Source organism: Budorcas taxicolor, chromosome 9, assembly GCF_023091745.1.
Source record: "Budorcas taxicolor isolate Tak-1 chromosome 9, Takin1.1, whole genome shotgun sequence".
In the NCBI taxonomy this organism is placed as follows: Eukaryota; Metazoa; Chordata; class Mammalia; order Artiodactyla; family Bovidae; genus Budorcas; species Budorcas taxicolor.
The window spans coordinates 51,816,420-51,839,505 of NC_068918.1; the positions used below are offsets into that span (position 1 = coordinate 51,816,420).

A 23,086-nucleotide genomic window follows, 5' to 3' on the forward strand; every position below is an offset into this window, starting at 1 on the left:
GGCTTACTGTACAGCCTTGGATAACCCAGTCAGCATGTCTTGGCTTCTGTTTTAGGGTGGATAGTAAAGGACTTAGATGGAGGAAACTAAAGACAGTAGAAATACTGTCCCTGCTGTCATCTAAACCATGCTTGTAAGGCAAAGTCTGTAGCTTTGTTCTTCTGTAAGCCACAGTAACACCCACTTCCATTGCAAATGGAAAAGCTCTGTTTGAAAAGACGATACACATCTTTTTAGAATTGTTAGTGTTTGTCTCAAAAGCCTTTTAGATGTATTATCTGAATTTATTCAGCATGTCCCTATTTATTTATTCCTATTTTGCAAATGAAAGATTGGCAGTACTTGCCCAGGTTGTCAGCGTTAGATTATTTTCCCCACCAAAGACCAGTGATTCTCCCTTGGTGGCACCGAGTCCTCATGGCGATTGGCGTGTTAGTGGAATGTAAACCCACTTGCTTCCAGAGGTCAAGAAGAAAATGACGTTTTCCATAAGAGACGTGTGATCTGTCGGTTCTTCAGTGTTTATTTCAGATGGAGAATATGACTTCACTTCTTGAAAGGAAAGAAAAAAATAAAAATTCCCTAGCCAGGCATGACAGATATCTTAAACTATGTGATGGATTGTCATGTGAAACGAGGACTCAGGTTACCTGTCTGCTTGCCCCAGCAGGCATTACTAGGGTTAGTTCAATTCAGTTCAGCGAATAGTTATTGAGGACCTCCCGTGCATAAGGATCATGCTTTAAACTGAAAGTGGGGGGGGGGGGGGGCGGGGGGAGGGACAAATATCCTGCTAATCTCATGACACTGATTATTGCAGAAGCAAGCAGGTTTGACGTTGGCAGGAAAGTGCAGAGTATTTGGTGAATCACTTGATAAACCAAGGAGAAGTAGAAGACAGAAGCAATGCTTATTTGGATGAAGCAGGAGTCATTAAGAAACTGAGCTGGAGATTATTGCCAGAGTGATTAATAGAATTTCTCAGATAGCTCAAGGAACTGCGCGAGCAAAAGGGCATGACATGGAGATATGGCCATGAGAAGGAATTCTTTATTCAAATGAAAAATGTGACCAGCTGGGCAGAAAAGCAGAGCAGCAGCATGTATCCAGAAACTGTAAGCAAGTCGAGAAACCCGAGGGCAGGAGCCTTCTAAAGAGAACTAGGAGGAAATAGGAGAGAAACGAAATTGACAGTGTAGGAGGAACTCCTTATGGATTATATAGTCGGAGCAATTACGGACTCCAGGTTTCAATTCCCATTTACAAAATTAGGGCAAAGGAGATGCATGGTACAGAACTCCAACTATATAAGTAGCTTTCAGAATTCTCCTCAACTAACAGAATACCTGAGCGGTTATTGATTTGCCCTATTGGTGGTTTCACCTTTAGAGGATAGACAGTTCAAGACTAGAATTGCTACTTTGGTCCTAACACTGACTAACTAAAATGAACTGACAAGAGTATACACAAGAGAATCCTTAGAAGAAACCGTATCATTTTAGAGAACATGATAGTCAAAGAGGAGATTTTGCACTGTCCATAATTATTTCAAGACCTGTTCTTATTTTGATTTTAAAAAGCACAACATGAATTTACCATTTTAACCATTTTTAAGTGTCCTATACAATGTTCAATAAACATCTTACTTTAAAAATAGTCCTTTTTTGATAGTAGCTGTCCTGATGTGTCAGAGGTGATCTCTTATTGTGGTTTTGACTTGCATTTCTTTCAGATTCTTGAGAATCTTTTCTTTCAGTTTCTTGAGGATCTTTTCATATGCTTCTTGGCAATTTGTCCGTCTCCTTTGGAAAAATACCTATTCAAGTCCTTTGCCTTTTGAAAAAACCCAAATTATTTGATTTTTGTTGTTGAGTTATAGGAGTTCCTTATATTATTGATATTAACCCCTTACTAAATATACGATTCACAAATCTCTTCTCTCATTCCATAAGTTGCCTTTCACTCTGTTGTGTCTTTTTAAGATTATGTATTATTTCCGCGTCGGGTCTTAGTTGGAGCCTGTAGGATTTTCACTGAATCATGTGAGCTCTTTCATTGCATTGCACAGACTCTCTAGTTATGACATAGGGGCTTAGTTGCTCTGTAGCATGTGGGATCTTAGTTCCCCAACCAGGGGTCGAACCCACATCCCATGCTTTGCAAGGCGTTTTCTTAACCACTGGACCACCAGAGAGGTCCTTCTGTTGTGTCTTTTCACGCACGAACGTTTTTAAATTTTATGTAGTCCCAGTTGCCTCTGTTTGCTTCTGCTGCCTGTGGTGGTGTCATATCCAGGAAATTATCGCCAAATCTGGTGTCATGAAGTTTCTGCCTTGTGTTTTCCTTTAGAAGTTTTCTGGTTTGGGGTTCACGACCTTTTGAAATTCTTTTTTAAAATCAGAAAAAATGTAGAAATTACGCCTATGTAGGGAAAGATGACTCAGGACGGCTATGAATGTCCAAAACAAAGTTCAGATGAGGACCTTTTTTATTTTTTTTCTACAAAGGATGGTAATTGTGCCAGCAGTTCTCTGTTTTGCTCAGATTTTTTTGAACGGTAGGAAAATATGAAGAACTATGAATAGGTAAGTGTGCCCAGTCCCTTCGGTTGTGTCTGATGCTTTGTGACCCTATGGGCCGTAGCCTGCTGGGCTCCTCTGTCCATGGGATTCTCCAGGCAGGAATACTGGAGGTGGTTGCCGTTGCCTCTTCCAGGGGATCTTTCCAATCCAGGGATCAAACACATATCTCTTACTTCTCCTGCATTGGCATGTGGGTTCTTTACCACTCGGGCCACCTGGGAAGCCCATGAAAAGGTATACAGGACCTGCAAAAACAGTATCAAGAAAACCCAAGCTCAAAATGAGTGGAAACCTTTCAAAGAGGGAGAGAGAAAAGAAATGTATTGTGCTATGTGGAGCAAAAAGATAAGGAGACCAACAGCTACTCTTTGGGGCTGACCATTTAGTATTGAGGATGACAGAGAGCCCTGAATTACCTCTATATTGTATGTCATAGAGAATGTTCAGTAGGTGGAAAACTGAGGAAAAACTTGGAGAAAGAATTGGAAACCCCAGGTAGAAGGAAACACCTAAGCCCCCCATCTGGATGAAGTCTCCCAAAGGACAAGCAAGTCATAATGATGGCCCAACTTGTTAAGGTCAAAATCTTTGAGAAACTGTGACGCCCAGGAAAACATCGGAAATCTGGAGGTGCAGATATGGCATTACAGGTTTTTTAAAAAGGAAGAAAGTGAATCTTAAAAAGTTTTCCTGGAGAACAATTTACATAATAAGAACAGTTTCTGAATATTGACACGGGTGTACACTCGGGTTAAGAAACCAGTTTGGTATGATTAAGATGGACATGTGGCTTATCGGTAGCAAATGCTTGGGGGAAAAAAAAAAGCAGCAGCTCAGAGATGGTAATTGGTACCAACATAAGTAATAAGTGGCAGTGAAATAAACCTTCATAGAAAATAGACTCTAGACAAAGAGAGGTGATAGTTCTGTCCTCTGTTCTAGTGACTGGAGCATCGACTCAGTCCAGGTATCTTGCTGGAGATGTAGTCAAGCTCAAGATGTTTCAGAGGGCAGTGAGGTGGGGAGAGGGGCTGGTAACTGGTTAGGTTTCAGGGATGGGTTGCTGCTGCTAAGTCGCTCCAGTCATGTCTGACTCTGTGCGACCCCATAGACGGCGGCCCACCAGGCTCCCCCGTCCCTAGGATTCTCCAGGCAAGAACACTGGAGTGGGTTGCCATTTCCTTCTCCAATGCATGAAAGTGAAAAGTGAAAGTGAAGTTGCTCAGGGATGGGAATTTTGGCTTAATAGGAAGCACCCAGGTGGCGCTAGTGGTAAGGAATGTGCCTGCCCGATGCAGGAGACTCAAGAGACGTGGATTCAGTCCCTAGATCTGGAAGATCCCCCGGTGTAGGAAATGGCAGCCTGCCCCAGCATTCATGCCTGGAAAATCCCATGGACAGAGGAGCCTGGCAGACTACAGTCATGGGGTCGCAGAGTTGGACGTGACTGAGCGCAGGAAGAACTGTTAGAAGGCTCTGATGAGAAACTAAACTTCTCAAAACTAGAAGCTTTAAAAACTGTTTTGTGTTATCTGGTTGAACATCAAATGGTTGATGGTTGGTTTGAAATGACTAGAGGGGTCTAGGAGGTAAAACCAAACCTTGACTCAAGAAAATTCTAGTCTGTGAAGATCATTAGTTTCCTAAAAGAGGGGAGGGGTCATTCAAATGGAAATTAGGTAATTTTTTAAACCTTCTAAAAAATAATTTTCTGTTGGAGGTGGTTTTTCAAATGAAACTGTAAACCTCGATGCAGGTTTTACTACTTGTTTACCAGTGAGTAGGATGCTTTTCACTTTCATTTTACACTGAAAAATGTAAAAAGTTACTGCTATTTTATACCTATTTTAAGATCTACAGTTATACTGAAATTGAATTTTTAAAAATTACTCCATGAGCTTCATTACATAATCTTTCAGAAGAGAGACTTTCTGTTTTTATTGTATGCTTTTAGAGTAAATATGAATACAGTACCTTCTATTTGAATCACCTGTGACTCTTGCCCATCATTTAGCTGGGAAACATAACTGTCGGGTAACTGAAGGCAAAAATAATTAAGGCCACACATGAAGCAGTGAGATGAGGAGGTAAAACCACCCAGGTGAAGTGAAGGTTCCATAGGGCTGAAGCGTTGCCAGTTTCCAGGAAAGACGATGATGAATGTTTGCGTTTCCTTCCCTGTTCTCTTCACCCAGATACCTCAGGGGCAGTTTCAACTGTTAGGTAACCCCAAGATCATTTGGAGTCAATGGACACAGGCAGGGGTCACGTGACACGCCCCCTAGACATGAGCCCTACCAGGCTGCCTTTCCCATCTGGAACAAAGCTTTGGGGTAACATAGCCCCCCACCAGAAAGGCATTTCTGCTTTGATGTCTTCCAGATGCCAAGAACTAAAGCTGAGCTGAGCTTGCTGGTTTATCAAATTCCTATATGATAGAAGAGCTCCCTTGACTTACCAGGTTTCATCAGGCAAAGAAGGGACTTAGCAGTTTTCATCCTTCTTCAGGAGAAATCTAGGCACTGAATCTGAATCATATAAATGATGATAGAACCAGATGTGAGATTCACCCTTCTTCCTACTGGGGAAGTACCACATCCAGTTGGCCAGACTCCTTTGGATAGAGCTGTAGAAAAGTGACTGTTATAGAGAATGTAATAAAACATACAATCCTGGGTGTCCATGTGAAATATCATTTCTTTTCTGGTTCACTTCAGAGAAACAACAGCCAGTATGAAAGGAGCAGGAAGATATTTAAAATGGATAACAAACAAGGACCAACTGTATCGCACACGGAACTCTACTCAGTATGATGTGCAGCCTGACTGGGAGGAGACTCTGGGGGAGAATGGATGCATATATACGTATAGCTGAGTCCCTTTGCTGTCCACCTGCGACTCTCACAGTATTGTTAACTATACTCCGGTATAGTTTAAAAACTAAATGTTTAAAAACATTTTTTTTTTAATGAAAGGAGCAGGAGAGTTGAACTTTGCATTCAGAAGCCTTTACTGAAGCCCTGGCTGACGAGCCATGTGACTTTGGGGAAAATCCCTTCACCTTTCTGGGCTTCACCTCATTTGGCTTCCTTGTCTGTAAAATGGATGAGGATTGAGTCAGGGAAACAGAAACCATGCCAGGTGTTTCAAACAGAGGGGGTTAAGACAGGGAATTGGTTAAACAGGTGTTGGAAAACTGAAAGAACAGGAAGTGGAAGGAGACTCAAGCCAGTGATTAATGATGGCAGGTTGCGGCTCCCACTCCCAGGGCTGGAGGGATAAAAGTGGCCTCTGAGCATGGAGGAGGGGCTGCATCAGGGAGGAGACCACCACTTCCAGACACCCCACCAGGGAAGGAAAGAAAACGGGAAGAATCAGGAACTATAACTGCTTTCTTCCTACCTCTCATCTCCCACCAGTGCCCCTATGGGCAGAATAAGTCACCTGACAAAGAAGCCTGGTTTAAAAACAAAGCTTAAAGAGAAAGTGTAAAAACTAATCTAGCTTCAGCATTACAGAAGGAAACATAAAGAGAATGGGCATGATTGTGATACACAGGAGAGATGCTAAGAGAGTAAATCCTAGAAATTCTCATCATAAGGAGAATCTTTTTTTCTTTTTATTGTGTCTTATATGAGAAGATGATGTGTTAGTTGCTCGGTCATGTCCGATTCTTTGTGACCCATGGACAACAGCCTACCGGACTCCTCTGTCCATGGAATTCTCCAGGCAAGAATACTGGAGTGGGTAGCCATCCCTTTCTCCAGGGGCTCTTCCTCACCCAGGGATCAAATCTGCAATGGAGGCAGATTCGTCACCATCTTAGCCACCAGGGAAGCACAAGAAGATGATGTTAGCTGAAACTACTGTGGTCATAATTTCACAGTATATGTCCATCCAACCATCACACTGTACACCTCAAACTTATACAGGAATGTATGTCAATTGTTTCTCAGTACAAGTAAGGGAAAAGCAAAAGAAGAGTGGGTGTGAGTCTGAAAGACAATAGGAAATAATCAGCATATGAGTTTATAATATCAGACTAAAATTAAGTGATAGAAATCAAAGTTAGTAGTTTGGTTAGAACTATTGAGATGGTCCTGTTACGTTTGTATTGAAGTAATACTACTAGGACTTCCCCACAGTCCTGTGGTTAAGACTTTACCTTCCAATGCAAGCGGTGCAGGTTTGATCCCTGATCAGGAAGCCAAGATCCCACATGCCTCATGGCCAAAAAAACCAAAGACACAAAACAGAAGCAATATTACAATAAATTCAATGAAGACTTTAAAAATGGTCCACATCAAAAAAAAATCTTTAAGTAAGTAAAGTAGTACAACTACTTCAATTCATAGATAGGTAGGGATGGATACATAGATAGATTTGTTTCTGATATAGACAGTTTCTGAATAATTTTTTGTTGAAGTTTTTGAAATTAAAAAAGCTTGTCTTAGTTCATTATTTAGGAAAACTACAAGATGTATTCAATACATTTCTGCAGACCCTTGCAGAAGAAATCATAGCAGCAGCATGGATTACTGTAGGATTCTTCCTCGAGAGTTCCTGGGAATTAATTTTAGAGTCTGGATCTGTGAACTGACTCAAATGTGGGATCATGACCCTATCATGGAGACTCAAGCAGGGCCTCTGTCCACTTAACCTACATGATCTTCTTTTCTTTTTTCACCAATCAAAAAGTTTCTTCGTGCTGACTGTATTTCAGTCCAAGATACCCATAACCCCGAGAGTCACTTGACCTACACTGCTGATCCCCAGTAGCTGTGTCCCTAAACCCTTGGAGTTTCACTCAGATGGATTGCACTGGCTCAACCCTCGGATGACATCACCCCACTGAGATCACCATTTCAGCAGCTGGGCATAGACAGCAAGTGCGTGTTTATAGGGCCAGATCACGGGCTTTTGACCTATGTCATTGCCTAGGGTCCCATGCTCAGAAGGACCTTGTCATCCTCTTTTCAGATTTTTTTAAATTTGGATCTTAGCTGTATGATGCAGGCTCTTCACTGCCATGTGTGGAATCTTCGTCGCCACATGTGGGATCTTTAGTTGTGACATGCTGAATCGAGGTCCCCGACCAGGGATTGAACCCGGGCCCCCTGCGTTGGGAGTGTGGAGTCTTAACCACTGAACCTCCAAGGAAGTCCCACCATGTCATCCATCATCTTGAAGTTCTCAACCTCCAAACAGTAAGACCATGCTTCTACTTTGCACTTGGCCCTGCAAGTCTGATAGGCAGTCCTGGGCTGGAAGGACAGGTGTGATTAGAGGCCCAGGAAAGGCCTGACTGAGAAAATGGCATTTGAAGAATGAGCCAGGCCTTTCTTATTGTGATGAACTTCAGCTCAGCGTTCAAAAGGTCATCTCTTCTAGGAAGGCTATGCGGACACCCTTAGCGATTACTACCCCTAGCTTGGTCCTGCCTTAGCAAGCTGCAAATACCTGTTACATACTTACATTACATTCTAGACATTTGTACTGAACATCTGTCTCTGTTCAGTGAAATGTTAGCTTTTTGGAGAAGGAGACTGTATGTTATTCATTTTTGTAATAACAGCAATAATAATTGCTGTTACTTAATGCTAGAAGCTGTTCTATAGGTTTTACTACAAGGCAGGCACTGTTGGTCTTCCAGTTGGAGAGAAACTGAAGCATATAACAATTAAGTAAGCAGTTCAAGTTACCTGGTACATTGTAGAACTGGGATTTGGATGAAAGACACCTGGTACCCTCAGATGTCATACAGTGCATAGTCAGTGCCCACTATGTGGTCAGTGAATGAATGAATGAGTAAACAAAAAAGTCAATGATTAAATGATCAGATAAGTCTCAGGGACAGATTTACAAGCAGGAGAGGAACTTTATATTGTGTCTGGAAACCCCAATTCAAGTCTGCACAGGAGAGAAAAGATGCTCAATTTCATGCTTGTAAGCTACATTCGCTAATAGATTTTAAAAAACCCACCATATGAAATTATATACTCGTAGATATAAATCAGCTTGCTTTAGCTTTTGTATTGTTACTTTAGGAATGGAAAGATTGATTTCTCTGGCTCTATCGTTAACTAAAATTAATACTAAAATAACCAGAAGTTCTATTGAAATAGTGAGGTTAATTTAACAAACACATCCTGAATGTAGTATGCTTGTATAGCATGCTGCTTTGGGGAGACACATGTGATAATATGGATATTAATTTTAGAAAATTAAGATTAGAAGCAATGCTTCATCTCTAAATCAGTCTTCAGCCTGCAGAATAGGATGCAGCGTGGTGCGGGGGTGGAAAGGAGGAGTGAGTTGTCATCAGTGTTGTTCTCTTTATTTGACAAGTGCCTTGCTGTGCAAATACAACCCAAGTCAGTGTTTTCAAAAACCGATTGGCAAAGCTTTGCTACCTTCTCTTCCCCGTTCCGGGAGAGGAGGAGAGCTCTAGCTTCACTGGGATGTAATGTTGCTGAAGATAAAAGAGTCCATGTTTTGTGAGGCTGGGATTATGGAACCTTGGGCACGTGCCACCCCTCTCCTGGGGTGCAGTCCCCAGATCTCCTGACCCATCTGATCAGCCGTGGGCAGATCAGTGCTACAACCGTGAATGTATACTGCCAACAGCAGCTGAGAAGGGACATCCTTGGTGGTCCAGTGGTTAGGCCTCCATCTTCCAATTCAGGGGGTAAGGAACTAAGATTGGGGAACTAAGATCACACATGCTATAGAGTGTGGCCAAAAGTTTTTTAAAACTTGAAAAATTGAAAAGAAAACTAAAAGAACCATCAGAGGAGACCTTCATCACATGGCTCGAGTATGGAATGCTGTTCATGTGTCATAAAAATTCCCAAACCCTATTTTCAATTTATGCCTGCAGCCCAACTGCCTGATCCCTATAATAGTCCAGAGCAATGAAATTGTTGAGAAGTTTCCTTTCACCAGCTCTGTCCAGCAGCACACGGGGCACATTCTCAGAGGATAAACCCCCCAGTCCTACTAACAGCCCCTAAGCATCTCCTCTGTTCCCTACGTTTTCATCACTTCATCTCCCTTTCTTCTCCAGCAGAGAGATTGTACATCAGAACCCTGGGGGAACAAAGGGTGGAGGCTCATAGCTTCAGTGGGTTACATTTTCAACCTATGAATGGCACATGGATGCGCACCACAGGGTGCAACTCTGGTGGTCCGACCTTGTTTCTTTCAGACCCAAAACCCAAAGGTCAGTGCCACTTGCCTCGTGTGTGCTAACTGTTGACTGAGGTCACAGCCTCCTTGGGAGCAACCAGAGAGCAAGGCAAGGTTATTTGCTGACCTCTCGTGGACCTCGGTCCCACAGGGCACACTCCATTGTGCCCAGTGTGTGAGCCAGTCTCATCTTTAGCACAATGCATATTGCACACTATGTGGTGAAATAAATACTCTTCAAAACGATCCAACAGCCAAGGCAAACTTCCCTGGCAGTCCAATGGTAAACACTCTGCACTTCCACTGCAAGCGACGTGGGTTCCAGCCCTGGGTGGGGAACTAGGATCCCACGTGCCTTGAGGCACGGCAAAAAAAAAAAAAATTCTAAAAAATGATCCAACCTAAATATTACTTTCATAATGTGAGACTGTTATCCCAGGTGCCCCTAATACTGTATTTTGCATCTGTTCATCATTCCTTTAGACCATTCCTGACAGTAATTCTGAGCCTAGATATGTCTGCTTCCCTTAGAGCAGTGGAGCACAGCTCCATTAACACCAGTGAGCTGGGACTGGCTTGCTATTTCTCATTACTTCATTCCATTGTAACTTGGTGATCATTACCTTTTTAAATAACATTTTTATGGGTCATTAGTTTTGTGTGTGATTCTCCACCTCCTACCCCCATCTTATTTTCCCCATTATCAGAGCCTTATTTGTTACAAACAGAATGTAAATAACAGTGCAGGCTTGTGGCCCAGTTTCATAAACATCCAGCTTCACATTGGTACCTGGGTATTTGCCGTTGGTACCTGGATATTTGTTTTCTGAGGACAAAGTGAGGTGAAATAATTCCTGAAAGTGGAAAGACAGTGCAAGCTACTCAAGATGGGGGATAAACCAATACTGAGAAAGCCTCTGCCTGTTTTAACACTGGCCTACATGCACCAGAGATGGGCTGCTGGGAGGGATGGGTGTTGCAGTTCAGAAGGTACCCATTGTATCAAAGCAACCCTTGACCCAGATCAGACCTGTATGTGCATGTATGCATGCGAAGTTGCTTCTGTCATGTCCAACTCTGTGTGACCCTATGGACTGTAGCCCACTAGGCTCCTCTGTCCATGGGATTCTCCAGGCAAGAATCCTGGAGTGGGTTGCTATACCCTGCTCCAGGGGATCTTCCTGACCCAGGTATGGAATCCAGGTCTCTTATGCCTCCCACATTGGCAAGAGGGTTCTTTACCTCTAGCACCACCTGGGAAGCCCAGATCCGACTCCATTGGAGGCCATTCAGTGCATTCCAGGTGTCCTGACTACACGTGTTCAAGAGACCATATGGACCTCAGCCATCTCCTCTTCTGAACTGGTCAGGATTTCTCAGCTGACAACTCATCATGTCAACTGTTAAAACAGGCAGAGGCTTTCTCAGTATTGGTTTATCCCCCATCTTGAGTAGCTTGCACTGTCTTTCCACTTTCAGGAATCATTTCACATCACATTGTCCTCAGAAAACAAATATCCATGTCAGCTCTTGTGACAGCCTTTCCATTCTTTTTTTTTTCTTTTGGTTTTCTGTTTTTGTTTTTGGCTACACTGGGTCAGTTGTGGCATGCTGGATCTTTAGTTGCAGCATGCGAACTCTTAAGTTGTAGCATGTGGAAACTAGTTCCCTGACCAGGGGTTGAATCCAGGCCCCCTGCATTGGGGAGCTCAGAATCTTAGCCACTGGACGCCCAGCCCTCTCAGTGTTAACAAGGTTACTTAAAATTAACTTGTTCATATATCTCTTCTCCAGAGCTAAATCATGAGTTTATTAAGGACAGTGCTGAGTCTTAGACTTAACCATTCCTCATAGCACTAGTTGGAATCCCAGCTCTCCACTTATGAGCTCTATGCCTTGGATGCATTCCTTCATCTCCTTGCTTCTCAGTTTCCTTGGCTACAAAAAGCATGGCAATCCTGCCTGCCTTGCAGTACGTTAGGAGAACCAGCTAGAATGGTGCTAGGCAGTAACAGGAGCTTGGTGAATAATAATTGATTCACTAGACAAAAGCCTGCACACAGAAGCTGAACAAAATGTAGCAGAATTGAATATAACAAAACATGATTTAACCTCATGGGAGGGAAGAGCTAATTATGGTTGCTTAAGATTTCGTGGTGAGGACACCATTTCCTCTGACCTGGGCTTGAATGACTGTTTACAGCCCTGTTTTTATTCTTGACTTGTTCGTGAGCATGTGACCATCATTTCAAGCTCGTCATGTCTCCTGAACCCAAAAGGATTGGTGAACTGACTTGGGATGTAGAGACTGTGCTTATTGGCATTCTTGGCCCCACTCCTACATTTAAGGAACAGCCTGGCCCTAAGTGGAGAGCTTCCTGCAGCTCCTTGCTGCCCTGAGGCAGGTGGTGGCTCCCAGGACTGATCTAGTGACACCCATGGATGTCTGTTAGCCTCTTTAGGAATTTTCTTCAACGCAGTCATAATGGGGGCAGTGGTGCAGCTTACTGAGACCATATCAACATTAAAAAAAAAACAATGGGGATGAGAGTGTAAGGAGCGCTGTATGAAAAAATAAATAAATAGCTTTGAGATGAGTTTCCCAGATTTCCCATATAATGAGCGCATCTGCCAGAACTCAAGATGTGTATTATGCACTCTGCAACTGGCAGATTGCCTTGGGGGGGAGCAGAGGATGCTTCCTGATGAAGGAATCAAATCTGTCTTGATTCTGCCACTTTCTCTTTGTGGTGGAGCCACGTTACAATGAAGAAATGGGTCCTGTGACATTCTCTGCAACCTTCTTTAGTTACTTATCAGTATGCACTTCCTTATCTTACACCCCCTTTTAAAGGTTCCTAGGAGAAAAGTACATAAAACAGACATCTGCTGAATCTGTTGCCATGTCAACTTAGTAGAACAAACGTGGTCAGATGTGCTCCCTTTCGATATGGGTACTAGGGGTGAGTGAGTGAGTGAAAGTCACTCAGTCCTGTCCGACTCTTTGTGATACTGTGGACTATACAGTCCACAGAATTCTCCAGGCCAGAATACTGGAGTGGGTAGCCTTTCCCTTCTCCAGGGGATCTTCCCAACCCAAGAATCAAACCCAGGTCTCCCACTTTGCAGGCGGGTTCTTTACCAACTGAGCTACAGGGAAGCCCACAGGTAGTAGGGGACACAGCAAATAAGCACCCTCGCCCACTGTTGATTAGTTAATTGGTGTAGTTTGTTGGGTGACACAATGCCTTTCTCCAAAAGTAATCTGAGACCAAACTTACCAAACAAACTGTGTTGTCACTTTGTCAACACTGTAGTTTTATGTTAGGGGCTCAGTTGAACTTCTGACATATTCAGTACTATACCAGCTTTTATCAGATATTTAGAGACCCTAGTTAGATTCAGAGTCACAAAGAGAAATGAAAAAGCCCCTGATCTGAAGAAACTTTGCTGTCCACTGGTTCAGTTCAGTTCAGTCACTCGGTCGTGTCCAACTCTTTGCGACCCCATGAATCGCAGCACGCCAGGCCTCCCTGTCCATCACCAACTTCTGGAGTTCACTCAGACTCACATCCACTGAGCCCGTGATGCCATCCAGCCATCTCATCTTCTGTCGTCCCCTTCTCCTCCTGCCCCCAATCCCTCTCAGCATCAGAGTCTTTTCCAATGAGTCAACTCTTTGCATGAAGTGGCCAAAGTACTGGAGTTTCAGCTTTAGCATCAGTCCTTCCAAAGAACACCCAGGACTGATCTCCTTTAGAATGGACTGGTTGGATCTCCTTGCAGTCCAAGGGACTCTCAAGAGTCTTCTCCAACACCACAGTTGGAAAGCATCAATTCTTCTGTGCTCAGCTTTCTTCACAGTCCAACTCTCATATCCATACATGACTACTGGAAAAATCCATAGCCTTGACTGGTAGAAAGACACAATTAAGTACAATAAAAGGGAGATGGCAGTGATTGCCTTTGCAGAACTATAATGTGAGTCTTTCAGTCATGTGTTTTTGTGGTAGGTTTTTATTGAAAGTATTCAAAAAATATTAACAATTAAAATTCCAGTCATCTCTGTATCTAAGAAATTTACCTTACTAGGCATTCCCTTAGAATGCAGTGATACAGGGACTTCCCTGGTGGTCCAGTGACTGAGACTCCAAGCTCCCAGTGCAGGGGGCCTGGGCTCAATTCCTGCTCCGGGAACCGGATCCCACATGCTGAAACTAAAGAGCCCATATGCCACAACTAAGACCTGATGTAGCCAAATAAATTTTAAAAAGACAAGGTGCAATGCTGTAAAATCAGTGCTGCCTTGGGGAAGACTTACTCCGGCCATGGGGACTGAGAAGATGCTGTCATTCAATCTCTAGGTCTGCAGAGGGCTCCCAGAGGAGCGATGTCTGAGCTGAATTTTGAACAACAGTTTCAGGTCCTCACAAGAGCCTGGGCTATGCTGAATTCTGTTCCTGTAGCAGTCATTTACCAAGCCTGCTGGTTTATCTTGCTCCACATTTATTCCCCTAGCAGAGATTTTTTAATCACTGTTACTATAGCTTCCAGCAAGGACCCCATGACCACTGCTTTCATTTGTTTTGTACATGTGATTCATGAATGTGCCTCCCTTCCCTTCCTTATGGGGTCAGCAGTGCTTGCAAGAACTTAGAGGATGCATGGGTTTGTGTATAGTGTAAGGGCAAAGAGTCGGACACGACTGAGCGACTAAACACAGACACACACAAGGAAGCCTGCCCTGACCACCAGGAGGTTTCATCCATTTCCATCTGAAAAAACAACTGGCCTTAGGCAGCGTATTTCTAACTAAGTCATTCTGCATGTTTGTGTGCATGCACGCATGCCCATGTACACATGCTGTGCATAAATAGCACATTCCCAATCTGTGTAAAATGAAATGGATGAGCAGCACATGACAGTAGGCTCAGCCCCTGAAGATTTACCAGGAAAGAAGACAGCTGTGTGGCAGAGCTGCTGCTTATAATTAGGGAAAGAATTGCCCATGTCCCGTGCCATTCAGCAGCTTCAACCATTTAAACGACAGCCAGTTTGTTTAGTTTTTCAACACCCTCTGCGCCCGCCCCCCCTCCAACCTCGTTTTATGGGCCAAGAGTTAATTTCTTGTTGAGAACACTGCTAAGGACTGTCATCTCTGGTATCATTGTTAAGATGGGATATGACATGATGGCTGGCAAATCTCAACTAGAAACCATGATGAGTGAGCAAAAAAATAGGAGTTGCTTTTAATGTCTCTTTTTAACTTTGTAAGTGAGCAAAAAAACTATTTTCAAAGCCCCATGGACTTTCCGGTTTTTAACAGGGCCATATTGCCGGTTTTGCAGTTGACAAGAAAATTATAACGCTTTCTTTGGCTCGAGCGAGCTGTAAGAAGCGTCGCAGCACTCCTGATGTACAATGGCTCTCAACAGGATGGATGGGGAGAGAAATTAATAGGCGTCCCATTGTTACCGTGCATTTTTGCCAGGATATTTCATTAGTGTAAACACTGAACCCGTTGTCATCTTGTTTAGCCACTTGACCCTGGTGATTTTCAGTTCTGTGTATCGTGATGAGTTGAGCACTGGCGTGCACGAGACAGGCCCTAATTATTGGGAACCGAATCATTGCTGACCCAGGATGAGATTAACTGCTCCTTTGCAGTCTTTATCCTGGGACATTAGCGCTGTCTGGTTATCTTGCTTCAGTTGAGAGATTCGGGACAATAGCAGTGCTGACGGTAACGGTTGGCGATTTCCCTGTTTGTTTTGCAGGTCACGGCCAGGGGGTTTGGGCCGCTGTTGCAATTCGCCTACACCGCCAAGCTGTTACTCAGCAGAGAAAACATCCGCGAGGTCATCCGCTGTGCCGAGTTCCTGCGCATGCACAACCTGGAGGACTCCTGCTTCAGCTTCCTGCAGACCCAGCTCCTGAACAGCGAGGATGGCCTCTTCGTGTGCCGGAAGGATGCTGCGTGCCAGCGCCCGCACGAGGACCCCGAGGACAGCGCGGGAGAGGAGGAGGACGAAGAGGAGGAGACGATGGATTCGGATACGGCCAAGATGGCTTGCCCTAGGGACCAGATGCTTCCAGACCCCATCAGCTTTGAGGCCACCACCATCCCAGTGGCAGAGAAGGAAGAAGTTTTGTTGCCCGAGTCCGATGTGCCCGCGGACACCAAGGAGAGCTCGGCCAAGGACGCGTTAACGCAGTACCCCAGATACAAGAAATACCAGCTTGCATGTACCAAGAATGTCTATAACGCATCATCACACAGTACCTCAGGTTTTGCAAGCACATTCAGTGAAGATCACTCTGGCACCAGCCTCAAACCAGGGCTTGCCGTGGGGCAGATTAAAAGCGAGCCGCCCAGCGAGGAGAACGAAGAAGAGAGCATCACGCTCTGCCTGTCCGGAGATGAGCCTGACGTCAAAGACCGAGCGGGCGACGTGGAAATGGACCGGAAACAGCCCAGCCCCGCCCCCGCTCCTGTCCCCGCGCCCCCTACCGGGGCCGCCTGCCTGGAGAGGTCCAGGGGCGCGCCCTCCCCATCCTGCTTAAGGTCTCTGTTCAGCATAACAAAAAGTGTGGAGTCGTCCGGCTTGCCCGGTACCTCTCAGCAGCACTTTGCCAGGAGTTCAGCGTGCCCTTTTGACAAGGGGATCACTCAGGGTGACCTTAAAACTGACTACGCCCCTTTCCCGGGGAATTACGGACAGCCCCACATGGGCCAGAAGGACGCGTCCAGCTTCACCATGGGGTCGCCCCTCAAGGGGCCTGGCTTGGAGGCTCTCTGTAAACAGGAAGGAGAGCTGGACCGGAGAAGCGTCATCTTCTCCTCCAGCGCCTGTGACCAAGTGAGCACCGCGGTGCACTCGTATTCTGGGGTAAGCGCTCTGGACAAAGACCTCTCCGAGCCGGTGCCAAAGGGCCTGTGGGTGGGGGCCGGTCAGTCCCTCCCCAGCTCACAGGCCTACCCTCACGGTGGGCTGATGGCGGACCACTTGCCGGGAAGGATGCGGCCCAACACTAGCTGCCCGGTGCCAATCAAAGTGTGCCCTCGCTCGCCCCCGTTGGAGACCAGGACAAGGACTTCCAGCTCGTGCTCCTCCTACTCCTACGCGGAGGATGGGAGTGGGGGCTCGCCCTGCAGCCTCCCTCTCTGCGAGTTCTCCTCCTCGCCCTGTTCCCAGGGAGCCAGATTCCTTGCCACAGAACATCAGGAACCAGGCCTGATGGGAGACGGAATGTACAACCAAGTCCGACCCCAGATTAAATGTGAGCAGTCTTACGGAACCAACTCCAGCGACGAATCCGGATCATTCTCGGAAGCAGACAGTGAGTCGTGTCCTGTGCAGGACAGGGGCCAGGAGGTAGGGAACCCGCGTAAATTCAAGCATGTGATCCACCCTCAGTCCTTTATCTGGACTCCCCCTGCCCCCCACCACTGCCAGATTGTTCTTGTTTGCCAAGATTAAAGCTTTACAGTTAAGGGACCGCCTCCCTCATCCTCCCCTGGTAGCTCAGTCGGTAAAGAATCTGCCTGCAATGCAGGAGACTGCCTGCAGTTCAAGAGACCTGGGTTCGAACCCTGTGTGGTGAAGATTCCCCCTGGAGAAAGAAATGGCAACCCACTCCAGTATTCTTGCCATGGGAAATCCCACGGGCAGAGGAGCTTGGCAGGCCATAGTCCATGGTGTCACAGTCAGACACAACTGAGCGACTAAATCACACACCTGCACCCCCGCCCCCCATCCGCAGAGGCAGAATGCTTCAAGGTGATTCAGAATTAACCATTTTGCTCCAGACAGCACTTGAAATTTAATCGAGATTTCAGTCCTCAAAAAGCAGAGGCAAAGAGCTTAGTGGGAAAAAAGTCTGATGCCTGAAAGCGTGTGCAGGTACTTCAGATCAGCCCCCCCCACCCCTGTCTGCTTTGAAAGAATGCCATACCTGTCACCTTCATCCTTGCCCCTCACTTCTTCAGTGAGAAGAAAAATATAAAATTGCTTTCAAAATTGACTGATTGAAACTGGAGAGATTCACAGTAAGCCCATGCTTTCCCAGCACCTTTAAGTTTCCTTGTCAACAGGGACCCTGGAGTCATCCCTTGTCCATTGTGAATGCAGGTGATGGACAGCTCACCATCCATCCTGGCCCCAGTATCACTGAGGAAGCACCTTTGTCGGTCGCATCTAACAGTATCATGGGTCATTGCCCAAGGGCCCCACAAACGGTGAGAGTCATTTTAAGGAGCAGTGGGGTTGAGTAGCAGTTCTTGTCCACACTAAAAGTGAAGTGCTTTCTAGGTGAAAATTCCCAAAGGCTCCATCCATATCTTCCCACTGCTGGGAGAGGAAGCAGGTGCAACTCCAGCCACATCGTGAGCGAGACTCACGTGGCCAAGGAAAGAAAAGAATGGACACCGCAGGTGATCCCCCTTCCCTTGTAACACGAGAAGCTCCCAGAAAGAGCTGAGGGTGTCTGTGTCACGATCTGGTAGTGACTGCCAGGGACCTCACGTGAGACTGCCACCTTGTCTCAGAGCAAGCCCAGTGCCAAGCCCCTCCTGAGAACCGCATCTCTGAAAAACACAGGCAGAAATGAAGCGTGATTCTCATTAGGCCAGTGCACTTCATCCACGTCTGCGCTCCCTGGATATTAGCCTCTAGTAAATCAGGGACGTTAACCCAACCAGACAGCAGAAATGCCACACGGGGTGAGCTGGCTTTTCACAGAGCCACGTGCAGTTTATTCAGCCCTCTGTGAGGTTGGCAAGAAGCACATGAAGGGTTTTGATTGGGCATGTTTTGCAAACAGCTTCCAAAGCTCCCTGTACCAACTACAGACATGCCCTGTGGTCACTTCCTCGCTTTCTACCTAGCCTGGTCCCCACTCCTTCGTTACTGCCTAGCAGAAATGGAAAGAGAAATATACTGAGAGGATTTCGTTTAGCTAAGACACAATAAAAAGGAAATTTGAATGGGAAACTGTTTGAGTACACTGTATCCCCTAGGGTTTGGAATGGAGGGTTGGGCTCAGTGTCCCAAGCCAGAGTCACATCTGGGTCCATCACCTGAGAAGGTGGAGGTTTGGTCAGATCAGTTAAAGTTTGTGTTCTCTCTCTCTCTTCACTCATTTCTTTCTCTCTGATCACAACTTGTAGGAGGTTTTCTTTTCTTTCCCCTGAAATTATTCATGAGCATTCCTGGATTCAGAAGCCCACTGAGTCCATTGTCATAATGATTTCTCTAAGGATAAATATCTCGTGAAAAAGACAAATGTCTCTCAGTCTCTCTTTCTTTCTTTTTGTCTCTCTCTTAAGAGGAGCCCCACCATTAACTAAAAAGGGTGTGTGTTCATGACAGCTGCATATGTCCAAGGACCTGTCAGTTTCAGAAAAATCTCCTTTTATCTCTGTTACATCCCCAAAGAGAACTTGAAGTGAATTCTTGAAACTGAATGCCACCAACAAGGGCACAGGTATCTTTCCTGTGTTGAGGCTTTATCGCTTGTCTGCCTTAGAACTTTGCAGGGTTTGTGTTGTTTTGGCTTCACTGAGTCTTAGATGTGGCATGTGGGATCTTCATCATTGCAGTAGATGAACTTCTCTCTGGTTGAAGAAGAGAGAAGGCTCAGTTGCCCCGAGGCGTGTGGGATTTGATTCGCCAACCAGGAATCGAACCCAATTTCCCTGCATCAGAAGGTGGATTCCTAACCACTGGACCATCAGAGAAGTCCCTAGAACTTTTCAGTTTTAAATGAATCAGTGAAATGGAGGAATTATTCAGCCTACACAGTAGTCACGAACAGGACTAGTCTCCCCTCAAAAAATATACAGTATTTTCAAAAATATTTTTATTTTCACTTAAAAAAAAAATGAATCTATTCTTTACATTCCTAAACAGTCTCAAAAGGAATTTTCCAAATTTCAATGCCATTTCAGGAGTCACATTTAGCCCCTCTCAGTAGTACATTTTGGGTAGAATTGTTATAGTAAAGTTAAGGTTTTCCCAATTTGACCGTTTGATTTTCCTAAAGTAGAAGAGATTAGGTTTTCCAAACTGTCCCAGGGACTGAGCATGACTGCTTCTCTTTGAGCTAATTATTTGCTTTGGGGAGTTTCTTTGACCCCAGTGGAAGTGTGGTCTCCAGTAATAACACTGAAAGCAAACCCTTCACAAAGTGAATCATAAATGATTCAGAAGCCAGTATCTCTTGGGCTGATTCTGCCCTGATCTGCTCTCATGTAAGGTTCCAGGTGACTTCTTTTCCAAGTGAACAGAATATTCTGATTTCTAGTTATACTCTCTTTACCCTCCCATCAATGTTGACTTCTCATCCTAAGTATTCTCCAGCTTGAGGAAAGTTTAAATAAGCACACTATTGTCCTTTATCAACAACCATCTTTTTGAAGGTCCTTTTTAAAAATAATCAAGCAGAACATACCAAGCCTGTAATATACCAAATTTATCAGGCTTTCTCTGTGCTTACAATAATATATAAACATATTCACATGTCTATGGGTTTGGGTTTTATTTTAATAGCATTTAGAGTAACCTGGTGGGCTACAGTCCATGAGGTTGCAAAGAGTTGGACACGACTGAGTGACTAAGCACGGCACAACACACATTTAATTACTAAGCAGCTTGCTTGTTGCACATAGCTGTCTACTGTGTACATGCCTCTAGGTCAGCTGTGTAGGGTTAACACAAGCTTCTTTAATATCCTTGGTTCCTGTCATCACAGCTGACTCAGTGATCACCTATCAGCAGACATTTCCATTTCCTGTATTTCCCTCTTACAAACATTGCTGCAATAAACATTCTTGTGAACATATTTATTTAGTGGCGGTGCTTTTATTTTTGTGAGTTAAAGTTCCATAAGTGGGTTAAAGGTTATACTCATTTGTTAAATACTACCTATTTACTTTCTCAAAAGGTGGTAGCAATTCACACATCCTCCAGCAAAACTTACGAGCGTGTCCATTGCCCCCTGTTCTTGCCAGTAGTAGTGGTCACCAGTCCTTTTACATTTGCCAATCTGATGGACAAAACATGATGACTTCTAATGCAGTTGATATTTCTCTTATATGTATTCATCATTTGTATTTTCTTTCTTTGACTTGCCATTTGTCCGTTTATGTGTGTGTGTGTGTGGTGGTTGACTTTAATGAGTTTACAGAATCCTTAATTTAAGAATATTAATCCTTTCCTGCACATGTTGCCTGTATCTTCTCCTAGTCTGTTTTTTTAAACTAAATTTTTGGTCTTTGTTTATCATGAAATAAAAATTGTTCATATATATGGAGATTTGCAGGAGACTCAGGTTCGATCCCAGGAACAGAGGAGCCTGGGAGACTGCTGTCTCTGGGGTCGCAGAGTTGGACACGACTGAAGTGACTTAGCAGCAGCAGCAGGTTCGATTCCTGGGTAGGAAGATGCCCTGGAGAAGGAAATGGCAACCTACTCCAGTGTTCTTGCCTTGAAAATCCCATGGACAGAGGAGCCTGGTGGGCTACAGTCCATAGGGTCGCAAAGAGTTGGACACAACTGAGCAATTGAGCACAAGCACAAATCTTGAAAAATAATCATGTTTGATAATTGTCAAGTCATTTCAGAACCATGCCTTTTATCATTAAGTTTCTTGAATTCTTTGTTATTTTTTAAAATTTTTATTTCTCCTAGTCTATTTCTATAGTATCTTTTTCCATTTAAAAAAGTTTAAGTTTTATGTAATCAAGTGATCAGTATGTTTCTTCATGCCTTCATACCTAAAAAGTCAACGTGGGAATTTTTTTTCTTACTTCCAATTATGAAAAAATGCATAGGTCATATTAAGTGAAAAAAGTAACAAACAGTATACATAACATGGTTCTAGTTTACTTTATAAATATATTATAAACAATAAGAGCAGTAGATAATAGGATGAAATGGGAGGCAAACTTGGAGAGAGGGAATATAGGGAAAGATTTATTTCTGTGTATTCCTGTAATGTTTGATTTCTGTGTATGTATATCACACAGGTTTTTTTTTAATTGAAATACAATTGATATACCATAAAATTCACTCTGTTAATGTGAACAATTCAGTGGTTTTTAATGATTCATAAAGTTGTATGACCATTACAGTGTCTAATCCCAAAATATTTTCATCACCTCAAAAAAAGAAATACAATATCCAGTAGCAATCACTTCTCATTCTCTTCTTCCCTTACCCCAAGCTGCTGCTGCTGCTGCTGCTAAGTTGCTTCAGTCGTGTCCGACTCTGTGTGACCCCATAGACGGCAGCCCACCAGGCTCCACCCTCCCTGGGATTCTCCAGGCAAGAACACTGGAGTGGGTTGCCATTTCCTTCCCCAATGCATGAAAGTGAAAAGAGAAAGTGAAGTCGCTCAGTCGTGTCCGACTCTTGGCGACCCCATGGACTACCACCTTCCAGGCTCCTCCATCCATGAGATTTTCCAGGCAAGAGTGCTGGAGTGGGTTGCCATTGGCTTCTCTGCCTTACCCCAAGAAATTACTAACATACCTTTGTCTCCAGTAGATTTGCCTATTCCAGATGTCATTTCAGTAGAATCTAGCCGTGTGGCCTTTTGTGTCTCGCTCCATCGCTGAGCCTGTTTTCAATACAGCATTGCTGTACAGCATGATACAGCATGCTGTCACTGTATCCACCTGGCACTTCATCATGTATGTGTTCTCTCCTTTTTATTGCTGAATAATATTCCACTGTGTAGATACACTAACTTTTTTGATCCATTCATTGGTTGAGGGATGCTGGGCTATTTCCATTTGAGGGCTATTATGGATTATGCCATGAAGAGTATTTGTGTTCAGGTTTTTTATAGACATAAATTTTCAGTTCTCCTCATTATATACCAGGGAGTGGAATTGCTAAATCATATGATCACTCTAAGTTTAGCCTTCTGAGGAACGACTGGGCTGTTTTCCAAGGTAACTGAGCCATTTTATATTCCCACCAGCCTTGTATGAGGAATCCAGTTCCTCTGCACCCTCATCAACACTTGTTATTGTCCTTTTTTTATATAGTCCTTCTAGTGGTATAGTACCTCATTGTGGTTTACAGGTTTGCTTTTAGAATTTGAAAATTATTGAAAAGTCACAAGCATGTGCCAAGTAGTAAGAGTCTTAGTGAATAGTTTTGTACCACAAGCATTAACTGTAGATTTTAATAAAGAAGCAGCAGGAAGACAGTTTATTTATATAGTCAAAGGCACTGATTAGTTGGATTTGCTTTATTAACACATTTCATATCAAGAGTGGTAAAAGCATATGAGGATGCTGTGTGTACG

General features: G+C 44.2%; 1 protein-coding gene across 2 annotated transcripts in view; it reads left to right on the forward strand.

The window, feature by feature from the left end:
• Positions 1 to 23,086, forward strand: part of BACH2 (BTB domain and CNC homolog 2) — a 383,072-nt gene that overhangs the window by 345,515 nt on the left and 14,471 nt on the right. For both annotated transcript variants that reach the window (XM_052645752.1, XM_052645751.1), the window contains one exon: positions 15,547 to 17,145. In XM_052645752.1, coding sequence (XP_052501712.1) covers positions 15,547 to 17,145 — 1,599 coding nt within the window. The remainder of the gene's footprint in view (positions 1 to 15,546; positions 17,146 to 23,086) is intronic.